Source organism: Odocoileus virginianus, chromosome 23 (assembly GCF_023699985.2).
Source record: "Odocoileus virginianus isolate 20LAN1187 ecotype Illinois chromosome 23, Ovbor_1.2, whole genome shotgun sequence".
Classification (NCBI taxonomy): domain Eukaryota; kingdom Metazoa; phylum Chordata; class Mammalia; order Artiodactyla; family Cervidae; genus Odocoileus; species Odocoileus virginianus.
This window is the reverse complement of record NC_069696.1, coordinates 17,874,562-17,892,834: the sequence shown is the minus strand read 5'-3', so window position 1 is coordinate 17,892,834 and position 18,273 is coordinate 17,874,562. Positions and strand designations below refer to the sequence as shown.

The following is an 18,273-nucleotide window of genomic DNA, read 5'->3' as shown; positions in this document are numbered from 1 at the left end:
ACTAGAGATTAAGGTCTTTGAAGGTTAAAATTTGTAATATATATGTATGCAAAGCTACTAAACTAATAAGGAAAGCATTTCAGTATGCAGGGAAAGTTGGAGGTGTGTTTTTATTAAAAGAATTTATAAGAAATTGAAATTTTTTTTTAAGGGAAAAGAAAGTAATTTTGTCCTAAAGCTGATTACTTCTAAATGGGAAAGGAAATAAGGGATAAACTAATATTGATACAGAAAGTTTTAGATTTATAGAAACGAAAAAGAATCTTTGAAAGGAATTCTGTGTGTGATCAGGACTAAGGGTTAGAATGAATTTAACTGAGTAAATAAAGTTTAAGATTGATAGTAAAGCAGTACAAAACTTGAATTATGTTTTTGTTAAGGGAACAAAATTTTATTGGAATATTGATCAGATTTTGATAACAGATTGTAAAGTTTCTTAACTTTTCAAGTAATTTGTTGTAACTTAGTGAATTTTCTCTTAAAATCTTTTAACGTCACTTTGGTTAAGTAAATAAGTATTGTTTCACAGTGACATATGAGCTGATTTGACCAGGTGTTCTGAAACTTTTTTATGTTTCTGACAAACTTTCCAAATATGAAATTCTAATTGAAGTGCATTTGATCCCCAGCTATCTTTAGAATGCTTCAGGGGAAACCAAAAACATCTCAGAGAGAGAGATTGAAATAGTTAGGGTTATTTGGTATATCAAAATTGTCAAGTGATTGGTAATAAATTTTCTTAGCTTATATGGGTAAATGTCATTAATATAAAGATTTTAGAAATTGTATGAAATAAAAAATCTGATATGTTTTGGTATAATGTTATCAGTCACAATTCTAGTTATTAAAATATCTGTCACATCAATAGCCGAGTTTCTGTCCATTACAATGTAATTGTGTGTTAAATGGTGTCTTTTAAAGTCTTATCATTTATAGAGTTGTTTTGCTATTATTGGTACTTCTACAAAGAGAAAATGCTTCATCTTCAAGAAGATTCATAGAAAGGACTTTCTGTGATTTTCATAACATTTAGAACATACCAATGAACTGGGTAAGAAAGAATTCTGACAGAAAATACAGTGACTTCATAATACTGGTAACACAAAGGATTAATTACATAAGACTAAGTGCTCGAGTGAATATGGTTATAATTTTTATGGGTTTTGTCTGAAATATTACTGGCTTTTAATCTGTGTTTTCCAAATACAGGGAACCTTTCCCCTCAAAGTACTTATGGCTTGTAACAACTTGGTAAATTATACTTTCGTAAATAGGATGGAAACATTTATCTTTTCTCTCTCCCTGATTCCTTTAGAAGTTAGAAACCAAACTTGGGCTTCCCAGGTGTTATAAAGAATCCACCTGCCAATGCAGAAGCCACAGGAGATGTGGGTTCAGTCCCTGGGTCAGGAAGTTCCCCTGGAGGAGGAAATGGCAACTCAGTCCATTATTCTTGCCTGGGAAATTCCATATACAGAGGTGGGCTACTGTCCATGGGGTCACAAAGAGTTGGACCTGACTGAGTGACTGCACATGCATATAATGTATGCGTGTTCCCAACAGCCTTATCAGGTGAATAAAGAAGGCCCCTTCCTGATGGTGCAGGAATCTCAAGATATTTTCAGAATCTCAAGAAGAGAGGAACTCACCCAGATCTATAGCTATCATAGGCAGAATCTGACAAGCCCTTGGTGTCATTTTTCTGGCCTTGAGAGATCTTTTAAAGATTCAATCTGAGGTTCCTTATGAAAAGTTCCAGCACAGCTAATTTAAAAAAAAAACAATGAAACCCAATGTCATCAATTACAGCTGTATAAATAAACAGGCCAAGTTTATTGAAACCAGATTTATTTTGCAGACAGGTTTCTTTTTAGTGAGAGAAAGATTATGTTTCTGTAGATATTAAGTTCTAAAATTTGTTAGTTGAGGTCTGTATTTACTGTCTAAGACTCACCTCCCAGATGGTTCCTTGTTGTTATGTTACATAATTGTAAAGTTTAACTGAATAATTTAAAGGATGCTTTGTTTGTTTCTGAAGCTTATCACAGCCTTCTATCTTTGGATGAAGATCAGATGCCCCATGACCTGCAGCCAGGAGATTATACATGCTGGAAAAGGCATCATTTAAAGGACTTTGTCTATCCCAGATAAAAGGACATTTACCAGGTGCTCTTAACGAGCTCATGCACAGCAAAACTACAGGAAGTTGTCTCTTGAATTCATGTTTCTCACTTAAGAAGGGCCTCTGTGTTGAACTGGTCTATGGTAAGGACTGCTGACCCCCCAAACCCAGACCCACACCAGGATGAGAAGACAACAGCAACGGTAGGCAGCTGACCTCACAATCTGTACCATGCTGGTAAAACCAATCCCACTAATCTAATTGAACTATTTACCAAATGTGTGTCTCTCCATTAACATTGCAAGTTATTTTACTTCTAAACGTACTGTTGCCCTCAATGTTTAGGATGGTAAGAAAATTCTCTAGTGAAGTTGTCACAGAGAATTATGAATTATTATCATAACTACTCGTGACATGTTTCACTGCAAGTCTACTGCTAAAAGCACGTATACAATATTTGTGTTGTAATTCAGCATAATTGGTAAAATGTATAGATAGCCTATAAAATATTTTTCCATTAGCATACCACTGTGCTGTTTCACTGTTTCTGATTAATTTTCCCCCAACATGGACAACTAGGCAGATATGTATATTTATTTGGGCAGATTTATATATATATATATATGTAACAATATATATAATATATATTTATAAATATTTATATTTATATATAATTATATAAATTATATATAAATACATGATCAAAGAGGAGGCCTATCCCTGAGGGATATTATGGACCCAGGGCAAGCAGCGACCTCTCTAGCACTGAGGGACAAATGTTCTGATATATCAAAAGATTTGCAAACATATGGGGAAATGATCGAAGAAATCTTCACATACTGAGGTATGGAAAAGTGATTCTGGCTTATACATGATTTAACTTGAACTTTATTCTGATCAAGGTGGCCTATTTTATGGCCTGTCAATCATGCATTGTATATCTGCTTTGGCCATCAAGGAAGGGAATTAATTTAAAGTCAAAATGGTGTGGCTGTGGTTCAGGCATCCAGGGTGGAGCTGGGTGGTCATTTTGGATGTGAATGTAGAGGTGAGATGAGAACTTGAACTTTGTGATCTGTGTTGGGCTCAGGGATGCTACTAGCCATTCTCAAAGCGGTGTCTGCTGGGAGCTGCCACCTGCAACCTTATGATCTCAAGTTCTTCTCTTAACAAGTATTAAAATTTTTTGTTTTTTACTTTGGGAATAGTAACAAATGGCTCAAGCCATAGCCTCCCAGCAGAAAGCACTAGATTCTTTAGCCAGAATGTGTGTGTTAGTCACTCAGTCATATCCGACTCTTTGCGACCCCATGGATCATAACCTGACAGGTTTATCTGTCCATAGAATTCTTCAGTTAAGAAAACTAGAGTGGGTAGCCATTTCCTTCTCCATAGCCAGAATACTACTGTACAGTAAAATTGCTGTAGACTAGATTTGTCATCTGCCAGATTATGAACTGTTAGGTCTTGTGTAACTATATATATATGTGCATATTTTAGTGATGTTTTTAGATATACAGTATATACATTTTAAACTTACCACAGGCTACTTTCTTTTTTTTTTTTTTTCCCCACAGGCTACTTTCAAATGAAATTATACACTTCATGTAGAGCCTGGAATCTTGCGATTATATTTCCATCTCTCTCTCCACATCCCTGTACTATTATTATCACACATTTTATTCTACATATGTTATAAATCCTACAATACATTGTTTTTATTTTTCTTTAAATGGTCCATTATCTTTTAAAGAGATTCAAAGAGAGTATTTTATCATATTTATCATTTCCAGTGCTCACTGTTCTTTGAGATACAGATTTCTATTTGATATAATTTTCCTTCTGCCTAAATGACTCCCTTTAACATTTTCTTTTTTGGTGGTTCAGTTCCGCTGGTGAGGAGTTCTTTTATTTTTAGTATACCTCAGAAAAAAATCTTTATTTCACCTTCCTTTTTTAAAAAAAAATTGTATTTATTTGGCTTTGCCAGGTCTTATTTGCTGCCTGCGGGATCTTTAGTCATGGCATGTTAACTCTTAGTTGCAGCACGTATGATCTAGTTCCCTGACTTGAGATTGAACCTGGGACCCCTGCATTGACAGCGCAGAGTCTTAGCCAATAGACCACCAAAGAAGTCCCTCACCTTCCTTTTTACAATCATCTTTTTGCTGACCTAAGGGGAAGCAATCTGTGTTTTACCATCAGTACCCTAATAACTGGGCTTCCCAGGTGGCACTAATGGTACAGAACACGCCTGCCAATGCAGGAGACCTAAGAGATGTGGATTCAGTCCCTGGGTTGGGAGGGTCCCTTGGAGAAGGAAATGACAATCCACTCCAGTATTTTTGCCTGGAGAATCTCAAGGACAGAGGAGCGGAGCCTGGTAGGCTACAGTCCATGGGGTTGCAAAGAGTCAGATGCACCAGAAGCAACTTTAGCACCCTAATAATTATAGGATTTTTGTAGATGCTGTTAATGAAATTAATGAAGTTGCCCTGTTAAAAAATTTTTAATTGACCCTCAGGTTAAGAGGATTAAACTGCTGAGATTGAACACTGTGACTCTGCCTTTCTCTGAGCATTCCTTGAAATGGCAGACTCAAATTACGGGAAGAATTTCTTTGAAGGGCCATTGGATGAAGAAAATGTGATTCTTACATTGTATCCAGTTAATGAGGAAATTATTGAAGACCATCAAGTGGATCCAGGTGTTTCTTCAACCTCGGAAGCGAAAGAGGCACTGAATACAAATGATCAAGTTCCTATTCCTCAAATAGATGAGCTTGAGGAAGACTGTCCAAGCTCCAGCTTTAGAAGATCAGTTTGCCCCCTGCCGACCACATTGCCTCCAATTAACGACGTGAGTCGGAACACTCTGCGGTACTGGTGCCAGCAGCTTAAGCTGAGCACCGACGGCCGGAAAATAGAAGTTTATCGGAGACTCCAGGAACATGCTTATCCTGAAAAAGATCAGTATATTCCTAAGTCATCACGGGAGGCCCGAATGCACTCGTGTTCAAGGAAACACAACATGATGGCCAACAGAGGCGGTGTACAGAAAGGGAAGATGAGGAAGGGTGAGGAACGGACCAGCGTGATTGAGGTGGTAACTTCCGCTCAGGCGGCCATGTTGGCAGCGTGGTCAAGAATTGCTGCAAGGGCTATTCATCCAAAGGCTGTGAGTTCACGTGCCCTTCGCACCTCTGAATCCTTTCTGCCACAAGCCTCAGGTGTCCGGTGGTGTGTGGTCCATGGCAGACCACTCTTGGCAGACACAGCAGGTTGGGTTCGCCTACAGTTCCAAGCAGGTCAGGCCTGGGTGCCTGACACCCCCAGGAGGATGACCTTTCTCTTCATGTTACCTGCCTGCACTTTCGCACCCCCAGACCTGGAAGATAACCTGTTATGCCCTGAATGTGCTAAGAGGAATAAGAAGATTATGAAAAGATTAATCGCAATGGGGAGGAGGAAGAAAGCTGGTTTGGATACATCAACATCATTGCTTTCAAATGGGCCACATCTTAAGACAGACTAAGTGATTGCCAGAGGGGAAGGAATGGGAGGTGCGGAAGCGGGTGAAGGGGTAATTTTAAGGTAATCGTGATTAACTAGGTTTTTGTAGTGTCCAATATCAAATTACTGTGTTGCATATCTGTAGTGGGTGTGTGCATGTGTGTGCTCAATAGCTCAGTCCTTCAATTGTGCTCGGTTCTTTGGGACCTCACGGACTTCAGTCTGCCAGGCTTTGCTGTCCATGGAATTTTCCAGGCGAGAATGCTGGCAGAGGACTTCACATTTCCTTCTCCAGGGGAAACTTCTTGACGCAGGGATCAAACCTGCATCTCCTGCATTGGCAGGAGGATTCCTCACCACTGTGCCGTCTGGGAAGCCCTGTACCTCTAACGTAATGTTTTATATGGTTTTACCTCAGTCTTTAAAAAGTTAGACTTCACCACTGAAGTCATTTGGTCTTGGACTTTTGCTTGATGAGAAGATTTTGATTACTGATTCAATCTCCTTATTAGTAATCAGGGGGAAAAGGATAAATGGTGGAGAGCCCACAGTTAAAGTGATTCACATCCTGATGACTGCTATTCTCTGTTCTCACCATCCTCAGCGTGGCCTGATGCCTTAAGTACGATGGGAATGTCTGTACTCTGTACTTGAGGTTTACCTGAAAGTGACTGTTACTAGCTATGTGTTGATAGAATGTAATTTGGTTTTGTTTTAGTTAATACATTTTTTTCAGCAGTTTTTGACTTAATGCTGAATACTCCATTGTCTGGATGTACCATAATATATCCATTCGTATCTTGAAGGCCACCTTGGTTAATTCCAAGTTTTGGCAATTATCAATAAAGCTGCTATATACAAAAAAAAAAAATTTTAATTAAAAAAAAATCATCTTTTTGTTGTATAGAGTTCTATGCTGACAAGTTTGCTTTTTTCTTCTCATGCTTTAAAGTTATTAATCTTTTTCAGTCTTGTATTGTTCATCAAGAAAATTTGCTGTCATTTTTATTGTTGTTTCTCTGAATGTAGTGTAACTTTTCCTCTGTCTACTTTTAAGTTTTTTTTTAATCATCACTGGCTTTGAGCAGTTTATGATGTACCTTAAAAATTGATGCTTTTGAACTGTGGTGTGGGAGAAGACTTGAGAGTCCCTTGGACTGCAAGGAGATCCAACCAGTCCATCCTAAAGGAGATCAGTCCTGGGTGTTCATTGGACGGACTGATGCTGAAGCTGAAACTCCAATAGTTTGGCCACCTCATGCGAAGAGTTGATTCATTGGGAAAGACCCTGATGCTGGAGGGATTGGGGGCAGGAGGAGAAGGGGACGACAGAGGATGAGATGGCTGGATGGCATCACCGACTTGATGGGCATGAGTTTGAGTAAACTCCTGGAGTTGGTGATGGACAGGGAGGCCTGGAGTGCTATGATTCATGGGGTCACAAAGAGTCGGACACAACTGAGCGACTGAACTGACTTAGTGTAGTTTTCTACATTTTTGGGGTTGTTGTTGTTGTTGCTTAGCATTCGTTGAGTTTCTTGGCTCTGTAGGTTTATAGTTTTCCTCAAATTTGGAAAATCTTCAGATTGTTAGGCTGGTAGAAATCGCTTCCCAAGTCTCTGTTGCTCTGTCGTCCTACCCGCTCTGCCCGCCCCAGTCTTATTTCTTTGTGTTTTATTTTGAATCTATTGCTGTGTCTTCAAGTTTACTTATCTATTCTTTTACAGTGTCTAGTCTGCTATTAATCCAAACCAATGTATTTTTCATCTTGGAGTTATAGATTTCTTCCCTAGGAGTTTGATTTGAGTCATACTTATCTTTCCTCTGGTTTGTTGAACATACAGAACACAATCAGGATGGTTTTGATGTCTCTTAATAATTCTATCAGCTGTATCATTTGTGTGTGTGTGTTTTTAACTTTCCCCTCAATATAATGGGTCTAATTTTCCTGCTTCTCTATATGCCTTGTCATTTTTTATTGGATGCTAAACATTGTGATTGTTACCTTGTTGGGTGTTGCATATTTTTGCGATCCTTTGAAGATTCTTGAGCTTTGTTCGGGAACACAGCTAAATTACACGATAACAGCTTAATCCTTTTGGTACTTGCTCTTCGCTTTTGTTGGAGAGAGCTATAAGTATGTTTAGTCTGCGGCTAATTTTTTCCCCTCTACTGAGGCAAAATTCTTTTGTGTACTCTGCCTATTGCCATGTGCATTTTGAGGTTTTTCCCTTCTGGTTAGTGGAAATAGGCCCTGCTCCCGGCCCTGTGTGAGCCTGAAAGAGAGTATTCGGCTTTATATTTTCAGGCGTTTCTTTCCCAAGCCTTGGGTAACTTCTTCACACGTATGTGTTGATGAGTTTTCATCCGAAAACTTAAGGGGAACTGTCTGCAGATCTCTAAAACTTTGTGCACCATTTTCTGCTCTCCATTTGCCCTGCAAATTTTAGCTGCCTTGGCCATTTTGCACTTCCAGGCTCTGCCTTCTCTCTCCAGGGAGAGTGGTCAGCCCTGTGTGGGCTCCCTTTTCTGTAACATGGCCTGGGAACTCTTGACCTGTAGTAATCTAGGGCAGTCATTGAACTCACATTTTTTCTTATCTCTCAGGGACCAATCCTTCATTACCTGATGCACAATGTGTTGATAACTGTTCTTTCATATATTCCACGTGTTCTTCCAGTTGTTTTTAGCAGGAGATTAAATTCAGTTACTAGTACTTCATCTTATCTTGAAGCTGCAGATGATACTGGAACACTTGGAATGGTTGTTAAAAGCACACATACCTTCAGCCGTGCTTTGTCCTTACTGATTTATAGGTTATAGCAGTGAGCCTAGGGTGTGATTATGCAATTGTGCACTGAAAATGTGCCAGGCTTTTACAGTTAAATTAGACCTAATACATGTTGTTTAGTCCCTGAGTTGTGTCCGACTCTTTTGTGACCCCATGGACTGTAGCCCTCCAGGCTCCTGTGTCCACGGGATTTCCCAGGCAAGAATACTGGAGTGGGTTGCCATTTCCTTCTCCAGAGGATCTTCCTGACCCAGGGATTGAACCCAGGTGTCTTGCATTGCAGTCAGATTCTTTACTACTGAACCACCAGGGAAACCCAGACATAATACTTGTTTACAAAATAATTTATATAATCCAGTGCAAAAGACTTATTTTTATGAGTATAAAATATATTAAGTATAATGTCTCTCCACAGGGTGTTATGGAACATCTTTATGAGGAAAGGCATCCAAATGGCCTTTCCAAATGGTGGCCCAGGGAAGGTTAGTAAATGCTTCCTGGAGAAATTGAAGACGCGAATTTGGAAAAATGGGCTGGAATGAGTTGCAACAGGGGAAACAGGGGAAAGAGGGCTGACCACCAAGAACAGTCCAAGTGGAGAAAATGCTGTTATGAGGCTCAGAGGTACGAGGTTATGTCGTACATTTGGGGAACTGCAGACAGTTTGGAATAAAGAGGAAGTGATCTCTAGTGTCTTCCTCTGAAAAGGGAAACTCCTTTCTCCCTAAAATGTCTGAGTTTCAGTGTGGGGGAAGAAAATAAAAGAGAATAACTCATTTTTATCTAGAAGGATAGAGTAGTGAAAGCATGCCATAATAGATAGTTCAGGCTTTCCCTTGAAGCTGAAAATGTCTGATTAACTCATTCATTTGTTTGTTCATCAAAGGTCTGTTAAACTCTTGTTTTTATATCAGGCTACAAGCTGGGTGCTAGAGAGCCAGAAATTTGTTTTAAGTCTAATTTGATAGCACTGACTCTTTGGGATCCCATGGATTAGTTATATTAGACCTAATACTTGTTGTTTAGTCCCTGAGTTGTGCCCGACACTTTTGTGACCCCATGGACTGTAGCCCTCCAGGCTCCTCTGTCCATGGAATTCTCCAGGCAAGAATACTGGAGTGGGGTTGCCATTACCTTCTCCAGGGGATCTTCCCAACCCAGGGATGGAAGCTGCGTCTCCTGCATTGGCAGGTGGATTCTTTACCATTTGAGCCAACAGGGAAGACCATAATTTGATAGTATTTTAAAAAATTGTTTTGTGCCTTAAACACATACCATGGAACATACTTCACATGCTAAAAAACCTCACTTGGAAAAGTATCAATTTCAGAAAAACAATTAGTGACGGCTTTGAGAGGAGAAGAAATTTTCAGCTTAGCAGAGGGCATTACACAATAGTGGACATAAGTGAACACAGCATTAAATAACAAGCACTGTTCTAAGCACTTGGTATAAATTAACTTCTATAATCCTCACAGAAATCACATGCTTTTACTTACAGTTTATTTTAACCATAAACATACTCTTTTGACAGTTGTCTTTCTGCACATTTATTTTACTAAGCATTAATCATTACACTAGCCCCCAAAATAACAAAGTTCTAGAAACCTCTAGAAGTAGAGATGAGGTCACTGAGATAGTTGAGGGTGACAGGAATAATTGTTTTCTGCCAAATAGAAGTTTTTCAAACTGCCAAAGAATTGTCCAGAGAAGGGAGCCAAAAAAGGCAGATCAGGCAGTCTCTCCCCAGGCTGGCCATAAACTCGAGAGTCTCTTTGACCTCTGTCTACCAACATGAACAGCTACATCAGCCTAAAGGCAGGCTTGAAATAAGGTCAGACCATCTCAAGTGAATTTTGAAAAATAAACAGTACTAGAAGCCACAGAGTAAGCACATGCACCATTTATCATTTCACCTTCATGAGGTCAACAAGTATGTGTCACGCACTGTCCCGAAAGTGGCCAGCAGAGTTTGGGTGATGGTTTCCGTTGTAAGCATTTAAACAGAAGGTTACCACTTGTCTTCCTAGACTTTCTTGCATACTCAGTAGACAACCTGAAGACATGGATGCCGGAGGCCATGCTCTACATCCTAGGAGCAGGGAACAGTCAAGGTCTCTCCTGATGCCTCTTGACTTGCAGAAGTAATGGTTATTCAGCCTTTGGTGCTCCATCCACCTTGTCCATTTGTGTTTTCTCCTGTAGTCTGTGCTGAGACCGATGTACACAAGACCAGAACCAGAATATAAGTATTCCAAGTTACAAATCCTCTGATGTTTCAGTCTACTTCTTCGTGTGGTATCCTAAGTATTTTCTCCTAGAAGGGGAAAAAGAGAAATAGATTTTTAGAATTCCAAGTTTGATTCTGTGTCGAAGTGAAAACATATGCCTGTTAACTCTGCTTTCTTATCCCAAGCCTGACCCGAGGCTTGCAGACGTGTTAGAGTTGGGGGAGGGTTTGGAAAGGTGACTAGCATCCTTGGTATGCCTGAAAGGAAAACACCAGTTAAGGACTTAAGTTACACACTCAGGGTTAAGTATAGGAAGAGTCTAGATGGGAAGAGTCTGATGCTGTATTTAAATTCAAAAAGGTTGATGACTATGGAGGTTGTTAACCTCTCCTTTCAAGATGCGGTAGAAGGGGTGAGGTTGCAGGACCACAGGATAGCTATGTGAATAGTGCTTCAAGTGAGGCAAAAAGGGCCAGGGAATAAATGAAAATCAAATGATGGCTTGTTTGGTATGCTTTGTCACTATTCATTGATTTGACTAATTAATTATTGCTCTCCAGGGCTTCCCTGATGGCTCAAAGGGTAAAGAATCTGCCTCCAATGTGAGAGACCCATGTTTATCCCTGGGTCAGGAAGATCCCATGGAGAAGAGAATGGCAACCCACTCCAGTATTCTTGCCTGGAGAATCCCATGGACAGAGGAGCCTGGCAGGCTCCAAAGAGTCAGACATGACTGAGAAACTAACACACACATTGCTCTCCAAGTATTGGCCGAGCATCTATGATGTATGTAAAGGTAATGGAAACCACGAGAGAGAAGGGGATAAAATATATAACCCGGCCTTCATAGGCTTGTGGTTCCATTGGGAAGATTTGGTGCACTCCTGTGAGACATGGAATGCTGAGATATAATACTTAGGAACCCCGAGCTCCTGAAAATTGTATGCCTAGGAATAGTTTTTCTCCTTCTACCCCACTAGGGACACTCCAGAGAGCCACTGAAATCCCTGGGGCAATGGAAGGCTGGCCACCAGTGTCCCCTCATTCCTGTTCAGGGAAACTGAGCTCACATGTCAATCCACATCTTCTCCACATTCTCATAGTCATATCAACTCATAAATATTCTTTGAGCAGCATCCTTTATTTTTTGCAACTCTGTTTCTGACTTTGGAAAAAATTAGTCCCTTTTTTTTTCTTCCCTCTCCTAATTTCTAACTTCTTGCTCCAAATTAAACCTAACTGTGGCCAAGACTTAAGATTAGGATTCATGATGACCTGGAAAAGTAAACTAATAAATTTTGAATTGAAAATACATGTGATAAAGAACTAGTGCCACAAAATTCTAAAGCTTTTGAAAATTCACTTTATTATTTCTACCCCAAAATCCATCTGTTTTCTCTGATTGGAATTGTTTTTTTCTCTAGCACTAGCAGCCAAATTAAAAAATAATAGAACTGTATTCTTTCTTCTTTTTATTTGCTTATTAGAATTAGGACCACTATTTTTAATGACAGATTTCTTGAAATATAGTGTAAAAGTCACCCTTTTAAGAATATATAATTCAGTGGCTCTTAGTGTGTTCAGAGTTGTGCAACCATCAGTTCTATCTGATTTTAGAACATTTTCATCATTACAGAAAGAAACTGTGTCCATCAGCAGTCACATGCCATTCTTTCTCCCCACAGCCCTAGGAAATCACTGCCTCTACGAATTTGTCTATTCTAGACATTTCATATAAATGGAATCATACAATATATGGCCTTTTTGTCTGACTTCTTTCACTGTGCATAATGTTTTCAAGGTTCATCCACCTGTCCATACTTAATTCCTTTTTATGGCTGAATGTTACTCCAGTGTATGGATATTTCACATTTGGTTTTTCCATTCATTATTCATCATGGAAAATCTGTGTTGTTTCTACTTTGGGGCCTTTATGAATAATGAATACTGTTCTGAACATTCATGTACAAGCCTTTTTTTTTTTTTCATGTACAGGCTTTTATGTGAACACTTGTTTTCTGTTTTCTTGGATATAGACAGAAGAGTAGAATTGGTAACCCTACATTTAACATTTTGAGGAACTGCCAAATTGTCTCCCAAAGAGATAGGACCATTTTAGAATCCAGCCAGCAATGTACGAGTGTTCAAATTCTCCACATCCTCACCAACACTTGTCTTTTTTGTTTTAGCCATGCTAGTGGGTGTGAAATGGTATCTCATTGTGGTTTTGATTTGCATTTTCCTAATGTTGAAATGAAGATGTCAAGCAAACATCTTTTCATGTGCTCATTGGCCATTTGTATATCTTCTTTGGAGAAATGTCTGTTTTTAAAAAGTACTGATTCATTTGGCTGTGTCAGTTCTTACTTGTGACACGTGGGATCTTATTATGTCATGCACAATCTTTTGTTGTGGTGCACTGACCCTCTAGTTGTGGCTCACGCGCTCCAGAGCATACAGGCACAGTAGTTGTGGCGCATGGGCTTAGTTGCTCCACAGCATGTGGAGTCTTAGCTCCTTGACCAGGGATTGAACCCACATCCTCTGCATTGCAAGGTGGATTCTTAACCACTGGACCCCCAGGGAAGTCCCGGAAATGTCTGTTGAAATTGATTGCCCATTTTAAAAATTGGTGGGGGGTGTTGTCCTTTTATTGTTGACTTGTAAGAATTTATTACATATTCTGAATACAAGTCCCTTATCAGATATATAATTCGCAACTACTTTTTCCCATTCTGTGGGTTGTCTCTTTACCTTCTTGAGGGTATCCTTTGAAGCAGAAATGTTTTTAATCTTAATGTAGTCCCTTTTATTTTTTGTTTTGTTGTTTGTACTTATGGTATAGAAACACTAGTTTTCATAGAACATTTTTGGCATTTCAGTTACATTAGTTAACTAGATTTTGCGAACTGGCTTGTAAATCCAGTTGATACTTACAGTCCCTCTGGAAGATTATATTAAGAAGACCAACAATGATGGTAATTTCCTGTATATAATTGTAGTGCAAATATGAAGTGTTGTAAAGACTCAGAGGCTGGTAAGGGTCTTGAGCTAGAGTAGACAGGAGGGGCTTTGAGGCGGAGGAGGGACTTGAGGGGGCCCTGGTCTTGAAGGGCCTTAGAGCTGTTAAATCTGAAGTGATGCTCAGGAATCTGTCCTCCTCCATGAGTTAAGGCAGCTTGAATTTGGAGTACTTAAGAGCCTTGTTCAGATTAGCCACTTCCTGCTGCTGCAGTTGCGTCAGTCATGTCTGACTCTTTGCAACCCAGTGGACTATAGCCCACCTGGCTCTTCTGTCCTTGGAATTTTCCAGGCAAGAATACTGGAGTAAGTTGCCATTTCCTTCCCCAGGGGACCTTCCTGACCCAGGGATAGAACCCGCGTCTCCTGCATTGGCAGGCGGGTTCTTTTACCACTAGCGCCACCTGGGAAGCTCAGATTAGCCTCTTAAGGGCTATCATATCTGGTGCGACAGTGGAAAATAGGAAAGAACAGAAGTCTGGGTAGTTTAATGGGCAGCAACTGGTGATTGTGGTGGGCACATCAGGCCCATAGGCATGATCAGCTATACTTCCCATCTGGTAGCCAAGAGACTAAGCCTGTTTGGAGGCCCTGGGGTCACGCTGGCCATGCCCGGAGCAGACTCAGGTCTTTTTCTGGCCTCTGTAGAGGCCCAAGTAGAAATAGGACTCATGATAGTAGTGCATGTCCTCCTAGGAAGGGCTGGAACAGACAAAAATGTCCTATGCCTACTGAGGTTTAGAGCTCTGGGGTAAGGCAGTTTGAAAAGGTTCCCCTTATGAGGCCATTTGAACAGGACAGTTTTAAAGACATCTCAAAGGAAAAGGGTAGGGGAAGGGCTGAGGCTGAGGAATCAGGGTAAAGATGTCTGTTTTGCCTGATAGCAGATACTTTAAAAATAGATGAAAATTAAACTGCTCTTCAGTTTGTATCAAAATGTCCCTGTCGGAATGTCTAGGTCCCAGCAGCAATGACAAAATGTCATAAGCCCTGAACCTCTGTGTAAAGATTATTCTCACACCCCTGAGAGAATAAGAAACTTCTCCTAGTCTCACTGCCAGACTTCCGTTGCCTGCAAAATTTGTGAAAACAGAAATTGTATCTATCCAAACATTTTATATCTCAGCATCTCTTCATTTCCTGTTCTGTCTGACCAGTCCCTCTCCTCTCACTCACATACCCCACATACTCTTTGGGAGCTCAGTAAATATTTATTGATAATGAAGATAATAACTAAAAATATGTTCCCATCAATGGGGTAAATCTCTTGCCACTCAAGTGTCCTAAACCCATGAGAACTGCTACAAAGATGTGTTCCCTTCACTTAAAAAAAGCAAGCCCCAGAAAAAACCCCTTTCCATACCGAGCCCCCTGAGTTCTGGGAAGATTTCATTTTTAGATAGAGTGCACTTACCCATCCACCGTGCTGCTGGATCCAGGGCGAGAAATTCTCTTTCAGGTACTTGGTTCCAAAACCCAGCACCCTGTTCATGGGGTGGTTGTCGACAGTCGTGAGCTTGGCTATGACATCTATTGCAAGAGCAGCTTTAAAGCCCTGAGCTTTGACCTCTGATTCTCCCCTGGTGTCCACGCCCCTTAGGAACTGGTCTGTGATGGTCTTGAGAACAGGATAGGATAACCCATCCTGGAAGCAGGTCATCAAAACCTTGTCTTTCTTCAACTGTGTACGAGAGGAGAAACAGTATGTATCAGCCTTGGCCGGGGAAGCAGACTCTCCTGCTGAACACTGGGTAACTAAAACACCCAGTGGAAAACCCTGGATTCTAATCTCAAATGTGGAACCATATCCCACAGGACCAGACAGGGCATGGACTTTCTCTGTGAATTCCTTCCATGGGAACCAATACAGACTGAACAGCCTGTTCACAGGACATTCAACAAATGTTTCCTAGCACTTATGACAGGTGGTACCGTGGATGACTAAGACACATCCTCACTCAAGGGGCTCAGAGTCCACTGACACTTGTAACCCAGTGAAAGGTGCTTTGTTAGAGGTTGTGTGATGGGCAGAATCCAAAACCTGGAAATCGCTGTTTTGGCTCAAACCCCTGTTCCACTTATTATTAGCTGTGCAATCTTGGAGAAATTACTTAACTTCTCAGTTTCAGTTATGTCGCCTCTATACTGGGGCGACAGCCCATACGAAGAAAGTGAAAGTGAAGTCACTGTGTCGTGGCCGACTTTTTGTAACCCGATGGACTGTAACCTGCCAGATTCCTCCATCCTTGGGATTTTCCAGGCAAGAATACTAGAATGGGTTGCCATTTCCTTCTCCAAGGGATCTTCCCAACCCAGGGATTGAACCTGGGTCTCCCACACTGCAGGCAGACTCTTTACCATCTGAGCCACCAGGGAAACCCAGAGTAATTTTGAAACACTTGGCCTTGTACCCAACATGGAAAAAATGCTCTTGAAATGTTAGCATGTGTCCAGGGTGCTTCAGGAGCTCAGAGTTATTAGGGAAATGTTCATGAGTTACCTGAGTTCATGTGAAAAGAAAAATAAAACCTAATCGATTGATTCCCTTCCATTGTTCTACTCAATTGATTTTACCTTATACTCCTCTCTTGAATGTTGTATGTCTTAGCTTTCCTTCCTTAAGAGTATCATGGTCTTAGAAAAAGAACAATACTGCCTTGGCCTTTTTTTTTTTGGCCATGCTGCACGGCATATGGGGTCTTAGTTCCCTGACCAGGGATTGAACCCATGTTCCCTGCATTGGGAGCATGAAGTCTTAACTGCTAGACCACCAGAGAAGCCCCAGTGGACAGCCTTGAGAGCTACAAGGTTCATCCTTCAAATGGGGAGAAATGACTTGCCCCGTAACTCCTGTCCATTGATGCTAGTTCTGGAGAAACACAGGGTCATCATATGCCCTCTTCTGTTTTCTGCTTCCTCTGCACCCCTGTCCACCGTCTACTAAGGCCCCAAATCTCTCCTATTTCCTCCTCTTTTCTTTGGTCTGGCCTTGGTTCCCTCAGTGTTCCTCATTCTGTACCATCACATATTCCTCCCCCATCCTGGTCACCATCCTCTGGGACACCTCTGACAAGGGCATCGAGGAGCTACCGAGCACGCTGGGGTGGACTGGGGTGGGTGGCTGGCCAGTTAGCGCTGTTAACCCCTCCTGCAGAGCCCCACAGATCTGACTTCCTTCCCATGGATCCTTGCAAAACAAGAGAGTGTGTCCCCCGGCCAGCTCCTGATGGCCAGACGCAGGAGACCACACAGCCATCCATGGGTAACACAGAGACGGGCTGCGTTCAGAAGCCGTGACCACAGGGGGGCCTGCCCACCACCTCCTTACCTGAAGGCAACGCTTGCACGTTCCTGATGGGAATAACCAGTCTCAACTTCTAACTGGCACGAAGCCCAGCATTCTCCAGGTAACGCTAACCTGTCCCCTGGCCGAACTGCTGAGAGAGAACAGTCCGGCCGTTCTAGGGGGAGATTTCAGACAACACTCCAGACTTGGAGCAGCTGTGGGACACAGATATTCAGGCTGCAGGGCAAACACAAGAGTCTAAACTTCCCTGAGGATCAGTTACATGGGGAACTAGATTCATAATTCTATTCAGCGAATTTTAATTTATTGGTGACTTTTTTCCTTTCCAAAAATTCCGAGGAGGCTCCAGAAGGTTTACTTATGTTTTCCAAAGTGATTCATTTTTGAGACCCTGCCAGCATGAAGAGTTTTGACTCCAAGGGAAATAAAATTTAGGACTTAAGTAGAAACCAGAACTTTGAAAAAGGAGTACAACCATCAGTCCAGTTCCATTCCCCAGTACAGGGTGGGGACACAGAAAGAAAACCCATTAGTTCAAGACGCTCCCTACCTCTCTTTCCAACAGCTCCCCTGAATATTTCAGCAGCTCAACAATTCTGGCTATTATTTGGTCTTCTCCTTCTGTCAGGGGAAAATTACAATTATTTCTTGCAAGAGAAAAAAAAAATCTTGTATGTTTCCAGGGAAAAGCTTGTAGCCTAGTTAGGGTGTGAGGAAGACCATGCACTTTGTAACTTCCAGCAAAGTAAACCTACTTCACCTCTTCTGATGACGCCCAAAGCATTCTGAACAGCCTGTCCTCCATCTCCTTCTTTTCTCCCTTCTTTCCTCCCCTAGCCCCCTTATTCTCACCATGAAACTCATCACTTTATTTGCTCTAAGAATGCTGTTGAAGATGCATGAACTTATCTCTAATGATACTTAGAAGAAAATTTTTTAACTTTTTATTTTGTATTGGGGTGTAGCCAATTAACAATGTTGTAATAGTTTCAGGTTGAGAGTGAAGGAACTCAGTTAAATGTATACACATATCCATTCTCCCCTAAACTCCCCTGTGTTCCAGGCTGCCATGTAACATTGAGCAGAGTTCCCTGTGCTATACAGTAGGTCCTTGTTGGTTATCCATTTTAAATACAGCAGTGTGCACATGTCCCTCCTAAACTCCCTGACAATCCCTTCCCCCCGATACTTAGAAGAAATGTCTGTCAGGTCTTTGGGTTTTTCCTGAGCAGGTGGTCTTTTCCCATGTAGACACCATAAACCCCTGTTTGATCATATTCATCCTTTGT

At 41.1% G+C, this 18,273-nt stretch overlaps 2 protein-coding genes across 3 annotated transcripts in view; one reads left to right on the top strand and one right to left on the bottom strand.

Annotated features, from left to right (window-relative positions):
• Positions 1-4,711: 4,711 nt before the first annotated feature.
• Positions 4,712-5,687, top strand: LOC110151167 (developmental pluripotency-associated protein 2-like). The gene has a single exon (XM_070454177.1). The coding sequence runs from the start codon at positions 4,712-4,714 to the stop codon at positions 5,654-5,656; it is 945 nt and encodes a 314-aa protein (XP_070310278.1). The 3' UTR covers positions 5,657-5,687.
• Positions 5,688-9,913: 4,226 nt separating this feature from the next.
• Positions 9,914-18,273, bottom strand: part of BCL2L14 (BCL2 like 14) — a 38,619-nt gene continuing 30,259 nt past the window's right edge. For both annotated transcript variants that reach the window (XM_020888630.2, XM_070453634.1), the window contains 3 exons: positions 17,535-17,605; positions 15,092-15,358; positions 9,914-10,742 (listed from right to left, as the gene is read on the bottom strand). In XM_020888630.2, coding sequence (XP_020744289.2) covers positions 10,704-10,742; positions 15,092-15,358; positions 17,535-17,605 — 377 coding nt within the window. In that variant the 3' untranslated portion in view covers positions 9,914-10,703. The remainder of the gene's footprint in view (positions 10,743-15,091; positions 15,359-17,534; positions 17,606-18,273) is intronic.